Genomic DNA, 14,990 nt, shown 5'->3' with positions numbered 1-14,990 from the left:
AGAAATGCATGGATGTTAAACATGATTGGGAGGAGTTTATTTTTCTGATAAATGTTGATAGCATGATGCAAACAGTGCAATCACATCCATTTCAGATTGTGAAAAGTGGGTTCTTTTAGTCTGTACATTTTGTTATTACTCATTCAAAGAAAATTCCCAGGGAAAAAGAAATTCTAATCTGGCTATTCAAGAAAAATACTAATTGTATTTAAGTTGAATGATCATAGTTAGAATTTCATGGCTATTCACCTTTTCTCCAATATATAGTGGCAAATACATTTTAGTGGTGCAGTGTTTGTGACCCTACTGTGTGTTAGATGTTCATCAGTACATTCTTATCTAACTTGATTTCTAAAATCTAACAACGACAGAGTAAAAGAATTAAGCACCAATAGACAGATGGGAACGTGATTGGTCTGAAAATCTGAGAAGGTTAAATGGTTGAAGTGGTCAGCAGCATCTGAGGAGTAGGGAGATCAATGTTTAGGGCAGGAACCCTTCATCAGGAATAATCTTGGGGAAATAGTAGACAAATGCTAAGGAAACACAAAGTCAGATAGGGGTGAAGACATTGTTGCATTGTAAGAAATGGGAAGCAGGACAAAATCCAGTCTGGAGCAGTGAATGAATAAAACTCTGAACATGCACTAGATCCATGACCTGTATCACCTGATATGGTTTTATCACCAACCAGGGGATGGAAAATGTTTTGTTGCAGAGTGTGGGAAGACATGTTAAGTGCAGCATCAAGGTGATCCTGCAGACAATGCTCAATAAAAAATTAATTTAATGCGTTAAAAGGAGGATGTAACATGTAACAGGTCTACCATGAGGGAGCTGAGAGGAAAGGAGAATGAGACTGTCTGTGAGGTGGAACAATGTCAATGGAAGGGTCATTAATAAATTTTAAATGACTTGGAAAAGAACCAGAATGTGCAATATGCAGCAAGGGATTAGGATCCAAATAAACCATCTGAGAGGATAGTGCAGGGAGATTCACGAAGGGCTTTCAGAATGGAACGGGAAAGCAGACAAATAGAAGAAAAGCAACGGGCTATGTAGAAAGACCGGAGTAATAGCAGAAAATAAATTGCTCTCAAAAAGAGTCAGCACAAAGAGAGAGGGCTGAATGTCAATCTTCTGTACTTTTGACATCCTGAAATGCTCAAGTGCTACCGTACATAATACAGTAAATTACTGTGTATGAATAAAATGGATTATACTGGTAAAAATGAACATCATCAATGATGAAAAAAAAACATTTCTTTGAGAAATTAATTTCAAATGTAGAATTTTCTCACATTAACAATATAAATCAATTTTCTTTCAGACACAACTACAACAACCACGACAGGTACAATCTTTATATTATATGTCGATTGAAATGCCAGCCTCAGAACTGATGTTTGAGAACCCAAAAGAATGGGATTGACTGAAGCTCTCACATTAGAAAATGCTGTTAATTCCATTCAAAGTACTATCGTCAAGATTAGAAATGCAAGGATGTTAAACACGATTGGGAGGAGTTTATTTTTCTGATAAATGTTGATAGCATGATGCAAACAGTGCAATCACATCCATTTCAGATTGTGAAAAGTGGGTTCTTTTAGTTTGTACATTTTGTTATTACTCATTCAAAGAAAATTCCCAGGGAAAAAGAAATTCTAATCTGGCTATTCAAGAAAAATACTAATTGTATTTAAGTTGAATGATCATAGTTAGAATTTCATGGCTATTCACCTTTTCTCCAATATATAGTGGCAAATACATTTCAGTGGTGTAGTGTTTGTGACCCTACTCTGTGTTAGATGTTTATCAGTACATTCTTATGTAACTTGATTTCTAAAATCTAACAACGACAGAGTAAAAGAATTAAGCACCAATAGCCAGATGGGAACGTGATTGTGTCTGAAAACCTGAGAAGGTTAAATGGTTGAAGTGGTCAGCAGCATCTGAGGAGTAGGGAGATCAACATTTAGGGCAGGAGCCCTTCATCAGGAATGATCTTGGGAAATAGTAGACAAATGCTAAGGAAACACAAAGTCAGATAGGGGTGAAGACATTGTTGCATTGTAAGAAGTGGGAAGCAGGACAAAATCCAGTCTGGAGCAGTGAATGAATAAAATTCTGAACATGCACTAGATCCATGACCTATATCACGTAACATAGTTTTATCACCAATCAGGAGATGGAAACTGTTTTGTTGCAGAGTGCAGGAAGACATGCTAAGTGCAGCATCAAGGTGTTCCTGCAGACAATGACAAATAAAAAATCAGTTTAGTGTGTTAAAAGGAAGCTTTAACAACAGGTCCATCATGCATCTACTTTAGGGAGCCTGAGAGGAAAGGAGAATGAGAGGTGGAACAAGGTCAATTCAATAATAAAGGTCTTTAATAAATTTTAAATGACTTGGAAAAGAAACACAACGCGGAATATGCAGCAAGTGATTCAGAACCGAATAGACCATCTGAGAGGACATTGGAGCGAGTGTCATGAAGGGCTTTCAGAGTGGAATAGGGAGCAGACAATTAGATGAAAACCAATGGGCTATGTAGAAAGACTGGAGTAATGGCAGAAAATAAGTTTGCTCTCAAAATGAATCAGCACATGTAGAAAGGGCTGAATGTCAATCTTCTTTACGTTTGATATCATGAAACACTCATGTCCCACTGTACATAATACAGGAAACTATTATTTATCAATGAAAAGGATTATACTGATAAAAATGAACATCTTCAAAGACTGGAAAGGTCATTTCTTTGAGAAATTAATTTCAAATGTAGAATTTTCTCACATTAACAATATCAACCATTTCTCTTTCAGTCACACCTCCAATAGACTCTGCAGGTACAATCTTTATATTATATATTGATTGAAATGCCAGCGTCAGAACTGATGTTTGAAAACCAAAGAATGGGACTGAATGAACTTCTCGTGCTAGAAGATGCTGTCAATTCCACTCAAAGAACAATCATCAGGATTAGAAATGCAAGGATGTCAAACATGATTTGGAGGAGTTTATTTTCTGATAACTTATTGATAGCATGATGCAAACAGTGCAATCACATCCATTTCAGATTCTGAAAAGCGGGTTTGTTTAGTTTGTACATTTTATCATGACTCATTGAAAGAAAATTCCTAGGGATAAAGAAATTCTAATCTGGCTATTCAAGAAAAATATTAACTGTGTTTAAATTGCATGATCATAGTTAGACTTTCATGGCTATTTACTTTTTCTCCAATATACAGCAGCAATTGCATTTTTGTGGTGCAGTATTTGATAGATGTTCATCAGTACATTCTTATGTAACATGATTTCTAAACTCTAACAAAAACCACAAAAAACAATGAAGCCCCAATAGCCAGATGGGAATGTGAATGTGTCTGAAAACTTGGAAAGATTAAATGGTTGAGGAGGTCAGCACCTGAGGAACAGGAAAATTGACGTTTCGGGCAGGAGGCCTTCATCAGGAATGATCTTGGGGAAATAGTAGACAAATGCTAAGGAAACATAAAGTTAGATGGGGGTCATCACTAATTAGTGGAGACATTGTTGCCTTGCAAGAAGTGGGAGCTATTGTCAGGGAAGAAGGTCAGAATCCATTCTGGAGTGGTGGATGAATAAAAATCTGAACATGCACTAGATCCATGACCTGTACCACCTGATATGGTTTTATCACCAACCAGGGGATGGAAAATGTTTTGTTGCAGAGTGTGGGAAGACATGTTAAGTGCAGCATCAAGGTGTTCTTGCAGACAATGCTCAATAAAAAAATTAGTTTAGTGCGTTAAAAGGAGGATGTAACATGTAACAGGTCTACCATGAGGGAGCTGAGAGGAAAGGAGAATGAGACTGTCTGTGAGGTGGAACAATGGCAATGGAAGGGTCATTAATAAATTTAAATGACTTGGAAAAGAACCAGAATGTGCAATATGCAGCAAGGGATTAGAATCCAAATAAACCACAGAAGAGGATAGTGCAGGGAGATTCACGAAGGGATTTCAGAATGGAACGGGAAAGCAGACAAATAGAAGAAAAGCAACGGGCTATGTAGAAAGACCGGAGTAATAGCAGAAAATAAATTGCTCTCAAAAAGAGTCAGCACAAAGAGACAGGGCTGAATGTCAATCTTCTGTCCGTTTGACATCCTGAAATGCTCAAGTGCTACCGTACATAATACAGGAAATTACTGTGTATGAATAATATGGATTATACTGGTAAAAATGAACATCATCAATGATGAGAAAAAAACATTTCTTTGAGAAATTAATTTCAAATGTAGAATTTTCGCACATTAACAATATAAATCAATTTTCTTTCAGACACAACTACAACAACCACGACAGGTACAATCTTTATATTATATGTCGATTGAAATGCAAGCATCAGAACTGATGTTTGAAAACCCAAAGAGTGGGTTTGACTGAAGCTCTCACATTAGAAAATGCTGTTAATTCTATTCAAAGAACTATCATCAAGATTAGAAATGCAAGATGTTAAACAAGATTGGTAGGAATTTATTTTTCTGATAAATGTTGATAGCATGATGCAAACAGTGCAATCACATCCATTTCAGATTGTGAAAAGTGGGTTCTTTTAGTTTGTACATTTTGTTGTTACTCATTCAAAGAAAATTCCCAGGGAAAAAGAAATTCTAATCTGGCTATTCAAGAAAAATACTAATTGTATTTAAATTGAATGATCATAGTTAGAATTTCATGGCTATTCACCTTTTCTCCAATATATAGTGGCAAATACATGTTAGTGGTGCAGTGTTTGTGACCCTACTCTCTGTTAAATGTTCATCAGTACATTCTTATGTAACTTGATTTCTAAAATCTAACAACGACAGAGTAAAATAATTAAGCACCAATAGCCAGATGGGAACGTGATTGTGTCTGAAAACCTGAGAAGGTTAAATGGTTGAAGTGGTCAGCAGCATCTGAGGAGCAGGAAAATCAATGTTTAGGGCAGAAGCCCTTCATCAGGAATGATCTTGGGGAAATAGTAGACAAATGCTAAGGAAACACAAAGTCAGTTGGGGGTGAAGACACTGTTGCATTGTAAGAAGTGGGAAGCAGGACAAAATCCAGTCTGGAGCAGTGAATGAATAAATCTCTGAACATGCACTATATCCATGACCTACATCACGTAACATCGTTTTTTCACCAATCAGGAGATGGAAACTGTTTTGTTGCAGAGGGCAGGAAGACATGCTAAGTGCAGCATCAAGGTGTTCCTGCAGACAATGGCAAATAAAAAATCAGTTTAGTGTGTTAAAAGGAGGCTTTAACAACAGGTCTATCATGCATCTACTTTAGGGAGCCTGAGAGGAAAGGAGAATGAAACTGTCTGAGAGGTGGAACAAGGTCAATTCAATAATAAAGGTCTTTAATAAATTTTAAATGACTTGGAAAAGAAACACAACGCGGAATATGCAGCAAGTGATTCAGAACCGAATAGACCATCTGAGAGGACATTGGAGCGAGTGTCATGAAGGGCTTTCAGAGTGGAATGGGGAGCAGACAATTAGATGAAAACCAATGGGCTATGTAGAAAGACTGGAGTAATGGCAGAAAATAAGTTTGCTCTCAAAATGAATCAGCACATGTAGAAAGGGCTGAATGTCAATCTTCTTTACGTTTGATATCATGAAACGCTCATGTCCCACTGTACATAATACAGGAAACTATTATGTATCAATGAAAAGGATTATACTGATAAAAATGAACATCTTCAAAGACTGGAAAGGTCATTTCTTTGAGAAATTAATTTCAAACGTAGAATTTTCTCACATTAACAATATAAACCATTTCTCTTTCAGTCACACCTCCAATAGACCCTGCAGGTACAATCTTTATATTATATATTGATTGAAATGCCAGCGTCAGAACTGATGTTTGAAAACCAAAGAATGGGACTGAATGAACTTCTCTTGCGAGAAGATGCTGTCAATTCCACTCAAAGAATAATCATCAGGATTAGAAATGCAAGGATGTCAAACATGATTTGGAGGAGTTTATTTTCTGATAACTTATTGATAGCATGATGCAAACAGTGCAATCACATCCATTTCAGATTCTGAAAAGCGGGTTTGTTTAGTTTGTACATTTTATCATGACTCGTTGAAAGAAAATTCCTAGGGATAAAGAAATTCTAATCTGGCTATTCAAGAAAATTACTAATTGTGTTTAAATTGCATGATCATAGTTAGACTTTCATGGCTATTCACTTTTTCTCCAATATACAGCGGCAATTGCATTTTTGTGGTGCAGTGTTTGATAGATGTTCATCAGAACATTCTTATGTAACATGATTTCTAAACTCCAACAAAAACCACAAAAAACAATGAAGCCCCAATAGCCAGATGGGAACGTGAATGTGTCTGAAAACTTGGAAAGATTAAATGGTTGAGGAGGTCAGCACCTGAGGAACAGGAAAATTGATGTTTCGGGCAGGAGGCCTTCATCAGGAATGATCTTGGGGAAATAATAGACAAATGCTAAGAAACATAAAGTTAGATGGGGGTCATCACTGATTAGTGGAGACATTGTTGCATTGCAAGAAGTGGGAGCTATTGTCAAGGAAGAAGGTCAGAATCCATTCTGGAGTGGTAGATGGATAAAAATCTGAACATGCACTAGATCCATGACCTGTATCACCTGATATGGTTTTATCACCAACCAGGGGATGGAAAATGTTTTGTTGCAGAGTGTGGGAAGACATGTTAAGTGCAGCATCAAGGTGTTCCTGCAGACAATGCTCAATAAAAAATTAGTTTAGTGCGTTAAAAAGAGGATGTAACATGTAACAGGTCTACCATGAGGGAGCTGAGAGGAAAGGAGAATGAGACTGTCTGTGAGGTGGAACAATGGCAATGGAAGGGTCATTAATAAATTTTAAATAACTTGGAAAAGAACCAGAATGTGCAATATGCAGCAAGGGATTAGGATCCAAATAAACCATCTGAGAGGATAGTGCAGGGAGATTCACGAAGGGCTTTCAGAATGGAACGGGAAAGCAGACAAATAGAAGAAAAGCAACGGGCTATGTAGAAAGACCGGAGTAATAGCAGAAAATAAATTGCTCTCTAAAAGAGTCAGCACAAAGAGACAGGGCTGAATGTCAATCTTCTGTACTTTTGACATCCTGAAATGCCTCAAGTGCCACCGTACATAATACAGTAAATTACTGTGTATGAATAAAATGGATTATACTGGTAAAAATGAACATCATCATTGATGAGAAAAAAACATTTCTTTGAGAAATTAATTTCAAATGTTGAATTTTCTCACATTAACAATATATATCAATTTTCTTTCAGACACAACTACAACAACCACGAAAGGTACAATCTTTATATTATATGTCGATTGAAATGCCAGCTTAAGAACTGATGTTTGAAAACCCAAAGAATGGGATTGACTGAAGCTGTTAATTCCATTCAAAGAACTATCATCAAGATTAGAAATGCAAGGATGTTAAACATGATTGGGAGGAATTTATTTTTCTGATAAATGTTGATAGCATGATGCAAACAGTGCAATCACATCCATTTCAGATTGTGAAAAGTGGGTTCTTTTCGTTTGTACATTTTGTTGTTACTCATTCAAAGAAAATTCCCAGGGAAACAGAAATTCTAATCTGGCCATTCAAGAAAAATAAAAATTATATTTAAATTGAATGATCATAGTTAGAATTTCATGGTTATTCACCTTTTATCCAATATATAGTGGCAAATACATTTTAGTGGTGCAGTGTTTGTGACCCTACTCTGTGTTAGTTGTTCATCAGTACATTCTTATGTAACTTGATTTCTAAAATCTAACAACGACAGAGTAAAAGAATTAAGCACCAATAGCCAGATGGGAACGTGATTGTGTCTGAAAACCTGAGAAGGTTAAATGGTTGAAGTGGTCAGCAGCATCTGAGGAGCAGGAAAATCAATGTTTAGGGCAGGAGCCCTTCATCAGGAATGATCTTGGTGCAATAGTAGACAAATGCTAAGGAGACACAAGTCAGATGGGGGTGAAGACATTGTTGCATTGTAAGAAGTGGGAAGCAGGACAAAATCCAGTCTGGAGCAGTGAATGAATAAATCTCTGAACATGCACTATATCCATGACCTATATCACGTAACATAGTTTTATCACCAATTAGGAGATGAAAGCTGTTTTGTTGCAGAGGGCAGGAAGACATGCTAAGTGCAGCATCAAGGTGTTCCTGCAGACAATGACAAATAAAAAATCAGTTTAGTGTGTTAAACGGAGGCTTTAACAACAGGTCCATCATGCATCTACTTTAGGGAGCCTGAGAGGAAAGGAGAATGAGAGGTGGAACAAGGTCAATTAAATAATAAAGGTCTTTCATAAATTTTAAATGACTTGGAAAAGAAACACAACGCGGAATATGCAGCAAGTGATTCAGAACCGAATAGACCATCTGAGAGGACATTGGAGCGAGTGTCATGAAGGGCTTTCAGAGTGGAATAGGGAGCAGACAATTAGATGAAAACCAATGGGCTATGTAGAAAGACTGGAGTAATGGCAGAAAATAAGTTTGCTCTCAAAATGAATCAGCACATGTAGAAAGGGCTGAATGTCAATCTTCTTTACGTTTGATATCATGAAACGCTCATGTCCCACTGTACATAATACAGGAAACTATTATGTATCAATGAACTGGATTATACTGATAACAATGAACATCTTCTCAGACTGGAAAGATCATTTCTTTGAGAAATTAATTTCAAAATGGAATTTTCTCACATTAACAATATAAATCATTTCTCTTTTCGTCACAACTACAACAGGCCCTACAGGTACAATCTTTATATTATATAGTGATTGAAATGCCAGCGTCAGAACTGACTTTTGAAAACCCAAGGAATGCGATTGGATGAACTTCTCATGTTAGAAGATGCTGTCAATTCCATTCAAAGAATTATCATCAGGATTAAAAATGCAAGGATGTGAAACATGATTTGGAGGAGTTTGTGTTCTGATAAATTATTGATAGCATGATGCAAACAGTGCAATCACATTCATTTCAGATTCAGAAAAGTGGGTTTGTTTAGTTTTGTACATTTTATCGTTACTCTTTCAAAGAACGTTGCCAGGGATAAAAGAAAATTCTAATCTGGCCATTCAAGAAAAATTCTAGTTGTATTGAAATTGAATGTTCATAGTTAGAATTTCATGGCTATTCCCTTTTTCTCCATTATACAGTGGCAATTGCATTTTTGTGGTGCAGAGTTTGTGACCCTGCTTCTGTGATAGATGTTCATCAGTCCATGCTTATATCAGTCCATTTCAAAAATTGAACAATGTTTGATTAAAGTAATTAAACACCTGTCTCCAGATGGTAACATGAATGTGTCTGAAATCTAATGAAGTTGGTTAATGATCTTGTGGAACTAGGAGAGAAATGTTAAGGAAACAGAATATCTTTTTGGATGTGGCATGCACTGGGTCCATGACCAATGTCTCTGACTATAGTAACATCACACACCAGGGGATGGAAACTGTTTTTATGTAGATTGCAGAAAGGCATGCGATGGACTACCAATGTTTTCCTGGAGTGCAGGTCGGAAGATTGCAGTTTTGTGGATCAGAAAGACGCATAAATAACAGATTTTAGTGAAACTTGTAAAGCTTCAGAAGAGTTATACAAAGATGTTGCCATAGTTGAAGGATTTAAGCTGTAGTGAGAGGGTGAGTAGACTGGGTCTATGTTCCCTGGATCATTGAAAGCTGATGAGTGACCTTATAGATAAAATAATGAGAGGTCTCGATAGGGTGAATAGACAATATCTTTTCGCCAGGTTGCAGGAGTCAAAACCTAGAAGACATAATTTTAAAGTGAGAGTGGAAAGATTTGAAATGGACTAAAGGGGCAACATTTTCATGTGGAGGCTGGCACATATATGGAATGTGCTTCCAGAGGAAGAGCTGGAGGTTGTTACAATTACAACATTTAATAGTCATCTGAGTGGGTATATGAATAGGAAGGGTTTGGCAGGATATAGGCCAAATGCTAGCAAATTAGATTAGGCTTATTTTGAAAATACTGGACCAAAGCATTTATTTCCAAGTTGTATATCTCTATGACTCTATGATTTATAATAGTTCTACCATGATTCCAATTTAGGGACCCTGAGAAGCAGGGAAAAACAAGTTACACAAGGTTGGGCAACATTGAAAATGGAAGAATCTTTAATCAATTTCAATTGACTGGGAAAAGAATCAACATGAAGTATATTAGACGAGTGGTTATGATTTGAATACTCCCCCAAGAGGGTTGAGGAGGGAGATTCACGAAGGGCTTTCAAAGAGAACTGAAACAAACACAAAATAGAAAACATCTAAAGGCTGTGTAGAAATGCTGAACCAATGGCAGAAGACAGACTGCACATGAAGAGAGTCAACACACACACAATGGGCTCTCTGTCAGCCTTCTGCACCATCAAGAACACTAAACTCAGATGCACCAGCACAGAGAATACTGGAGATTACTGTGTTTCAATGAAATGTTTTATACAGATAAAAATGCACACAATCAAACATTAGAATTAATGTTTCTTCTGGAAATAAACATCAAATACAGATTGTTTTCATATTAACATTTTTAAACATTTCTCTTTCAGACACATTTCGGACAAGTCCTCCAGGTACAATCTATTTATTACATTTTGATGGAAATGCCAGGTTCTGAAATCATATTTGAAAACAAAAAGAAGAGGTTGAATGAATTTCTTTCATTAGAAGTTGTTTTCATTTCCAATCAAAGAACAATCAGCAAGATTAGAAATACAAGGATGTCAAACATTTTTGGAAGGATTTCATTTTCTGTTAAAGGATTGATAGCATTATGCAAACAGTGCAATCACATTCATTTCAGATTCTAAAAAGTGTGTCCTTTTAATTTGTTGGTTTTGTTGCTTGTCCAATGGAAATTCACCAATATCAGGGCTCATAGCAGAAGCAGTAATGCAGAGACTTGAACAAGCTGCCCTCCCATTTATCCAACCAAAACTTTGGGTCCGCTATGTAGATGACATCTTTGCCATCACAAAACGGAACAAATTAGAGGAAACATACAACACCATCAACAATATCCTGACAGGCATAAAATTCACAAAAGAGGAGGAGAAAGACAACAGATGTGACAGTTGAACATACAGTTAAGGAAAGCTTCAAACCAGCGTCTACAGAAAAATAACAAACACAGACCAAATACTTAACTTCAGAAGTAATCATCCCAACATTCACAAACAGAGCTGCAAAAGACATTATTTCAATAAGCTACATTACACTGCAGCTCCCAAAACCTATAAAAAGCAGAAGAAAAATATGTATACAATGTTTTGAAGAAAAATGGGTACCCAATAAATACAAACCGCCAATTCCTCAGAAACAAACCCAAACAAGCAGACACAGCTCAACCTAAAACTACAGCCACATTACCTTACATCAAAGACATATCAGAAATAACTTCCAGACTACTCAGACACCTTAGCATCATGGTAGCCTGCAAAACTACCGACACACATGAACAGCGACTAATGAACCTAAAGTATTCATTAAATACTACCAGCAAAACTAACATCATTTACAAAATACTATGCAAGAATTGTAAAAAACACAACACCAGACAAACTAGCAGGAAACTTGCCACCAGATGCATGAACACCAGCTGGCCACCAAAAGACATGAACCACTCTCATTAGTTTCCATACATACAGACAAAGAAGGACACCACTTTGACTTGGACAACACACACATCCAGTGAAACAAAGACATGCATTAGAATTCTTAGAAGCATGGCATTCTAACCAGAATCCATCAATAAGCACATTGATTTAAATCCTATCTACCTTCCCTTGAAAAAAAGAACCAAAAATTATATCACCCCTCTTAAGAAACCAAGACCTATAAATTGAGAGGCAGGACATACCACCAGAGCTTCACCGAAGACTCTCACTGATGATGTTACCTAGTACAGTGACAAAACGTCTAAAACCAAATTAGCTAACTTACATACTTATCGTCATCTTAAGCTACAAATCTTCTCAAAACTTGCTAATTTATTACCCACCCCTAACTGCCCTCATCCTGTGAATGAATTTTTAAAAACAAATTCTCTTCAAAGAACTATTAACCAAGATTAGAAATACAAGTATATTAAGCGTGCTTTTAAGGAGTTTATCTTCTGTTAAACAATTGATAGTGCTCTGCAATCACTTTCATTTCAGATTCTTAAAAGACTGTAGTTTTTATTTGTACATGTTATTATTGCTCATCCAATGACAGGAAATAAATATTCTAATCCAGCCTTTGAGAAACCTGCTAATTGTGTATTAATTGAATGAAGATAGTGGGCATTGCGTGGGAATTCAGTTGTGCTCTGATATATACAGTAGTGATAATTGCACCTGTGTGTTTCAGGGGTGATTTCCCTTTGTCTGAGTTAATCGGACATAACTTGATTTCCAAAATATAACGATAACAGAATCAAAGAATTAAGCATGTGTAGGTGCACGGGATCATAATGTAGTGGCAATATGACTGAAAAGTAGTGAGGATTAGGTCATTAATAATCTTGGGGAAAAGGTACAGAAATGATAAGGAAACAGAAAACTCAGATGGTGTGTCAACACTGATTAGAGAAGATACTTTTGCATTGAAAAAGAGAGCACGACCTTTAAGAGGAGGGATAGAATCCATTTTAGAACAGTGATGCAATACAAATATGACCATGCATTGGAACCATGTCCCATACTGGAATTTAGTAATATCGCCCACAAGGAGATGAAAACGTTTTTTTTGAAGAGTGCAGAAGTGCATGCCTGGTACAGCACCATTGTACTCCTCGAGTCAAGGTAAGAAGGAATCAGTTTAGTGGGTCAGACAGAGGTGGAAACAATAGGTCTACAGTGCATGCTCTTTAGTGAACATGTGGAGGAGGGACAACAAGCTATTCAAGGTTGGAGGATAATAATGTGGGAAAGTTCCTTAATCAATTTAAAGTGACTGGCAAAAGAACTAACATGTGAAATATGCTGCAAGTAGTGGGAATGCAATTAAAATTTAGCGGATTGTTTTCGGATATTGTGATTTGTCTGATAAAGGGTGATTTGGCAAATTGATATTCTCTCGAGTTTTGAAGATTGAGAGGTGATTTCATTGAAATCAACAACATATTTCTTGGGATGGACAGAGTAGTTTCAGAAAATCTGTTTTGCTTGGTTGGAGAGGATAAAACAGGGGAATGCATTTTAAAAATAAGACAGATGACACTTAAAAGCAAGATGAGGAGAAATGATTTTACTCAGAGAGTTGTGAACCTTTAATATTCTGTCCAACAGATGACTCAGTCTTTGAGAATGTTTAAGGTACAGATTGATAGATTACTCATTCCCTGTGGCATATGGGGTTAAGGGGATGGCATGGGGGTGGTGATAAGAAACATTGAAATGTGTCATTTGCCATGATTGTATTGAATGACAAGGTTGGCTCAATGACCAGGATGGCCTCATCATGTTCTCAGTTTGAAATCTGGGAGGTTGATGAGGTGGGCTCTTAGAAAGATGATGAGGATATTTGAAGGCTCACAAGCATGTTCAGGCTGAAGCTGGAGGCCAATGGCAGGGGAGCACTCACTGTTGCTTTGCATTATGCTAGAAATTGAAAGTGGGCAATGGAGAAGAAAATGGCTGTGGATACACTTAGAGTGGGCACTTCGTGACTCGAATTGTGAGGGAACAAACATCAATCATAAAGCTATTAAAGGAAAACAATGTAATTCACACACCCACAGACTTAACAACACACAGGCACTTGAGCCAACCTAAATGTTGACCCTGACTCTACATTGCACCTCCTCAGCAAAGCTAATGCTTTGACTGCTACACTTTTGAGTACAGAGGGAGCCAAACATTAAAGATGTTGAATGAAGAGGAACAAATCTGTTACTATAACACAATACCATGTGTATACATTGTTCTTCATACTTCCAGATGTTGCAGAGGGGTCTCACTGGAGACTTCTAACCATGGGATCCCATCTGTAGCCACGTAGAGCTGCTGAAAGGTGTGAATATGTGTTTAGCATCTGTATTAAAGCACATTAAAGATAACATCAGGAACATTTTTGGAGACAATGATAGTGATGCACAAGCTTTTCAGACCCATGCTATCAAAATGCACTCAATAGGTTTTCTTTTTTTTTGCTCCCTCCCACTATGTCTCAGTGTAGTTCCTGTGTAGGAGGGTTGGGAGAAGCCACTTTGAAGTGAAGACCATTGGCCCTGGAGGTTTGATGGAGAAACCCTAGACAGGCCACATACCAAGGGTTTCATTGCCAGAAGCAAGTTGAACTTCCTTCACTTGAGCTTCCAATGGTCAGTGTAGAGCAAGCAGGTGGAGATGGAAGCTCTTTTGGTGCTGCATTAATCCTTGTCTGGTTGAGGCACTTGGACTGAGGTCAAGTTTCCTATGTCTATTCCCATTAGACCTGGGGATTAATGAGTGAGCTGATAAAGTGTAGGTGTGTGTGCATCTCTAGCTGACCCTGAGGTTGCTGAGCCTGGTTCACCATAGCAATCACTAACCTCTCTATAGACACAGACAGATGGTCACATGATTCTCTGCACTACTGAAGCTTCTGGGCAATGAGTGCCATTGTGTCCCATATTCCTGTTAGCCATTGCAGGTTCTCCTTGTGCAGCTGGATGAAGTCCTTGATTGCTGATACCACAGAGTCATCTCCTACCTGGAGCTGAACAACTGCCAGGACTTTTGTTCCATCACTTTCTGTAGTCTTTCTCCATTTAAATAATATTCAACTCCTCTACTCTTTCCGCCAAAGTACATAACCTCACATTTCTCCACGTTAAATTCCATCTGCCAAGTTTTTGCCTACTCACTTAATCTGTCTATATTCTTATACAAACTCTTCATGTTATCCTCATTTATTTATGTGTAATCCAC

At 37.3% G+C, this 14,990-nt stretch overlaps 1 protein-coding gene across 25 annotated transcripts in view; it reads left to right on the top strand.

Moving 5' to 3' along the window:
• Window positions 1-14,990, top strand: part of LOC140482304 (mucin-13-like) — a 91,097-nt gene that overhangs the window by 27,758 nt on the left and 48,349 nt on the right. For 18 of the 25 annotated variants that reach the window (XM_072579553.1, XM_072579564.1, XM_072579565.1 and 15 more), the window contains 6 exons: window positions 1,331-1,354; window positions 2,824-2,847; window positions 4,324-4,347; window positions 5,826-5,849; window positions 7,326-7,349; window positions 10,647-10,670. In XM_072579553.1, the coding sequence (XP_072435654.1) occupies window positions 1,331-1,354; window positions 2,824-2,847; window positions 4,324-4,347; window positions 5,826-5,849; window positions 7,326-7,349; window positions 10,647-10,670 (144 nt within the window). The remainder of the gene's footprint in view (window positions 1-1,330; window positions 1,355-2,823; window positions 2,848-4,323; window positions 4,348-5,825; window positions 5,850-7,325; window positions 7,350-10,646; window positions 10,671-14,990) is intronic. The other 7 variants (XM_072579568.1, XM_072579570.1, XM_072579569.1 and 4 more) reach the window with 4 other exon arrangements.

The sequence above is a fragment of the Chiloscyllium punctatum genome, chromosome 10 (genome assembly GCF_047496795.1).
Source record: "Chiloscyllium punctatum isolate Juve2018m chromosome 10, sChiPun1.3, whole genome shotgun sequence".
NCBI lineage: Eukaryota > Metazoa > Chordata > Chondrichthyes > Orectolobiformes > Hemiscylliidae > Chiloscyllium > Chiloscyllium punctatum.
This window is presented reverse-complemented; position numbering and strand designations above follow the sequence as displayed.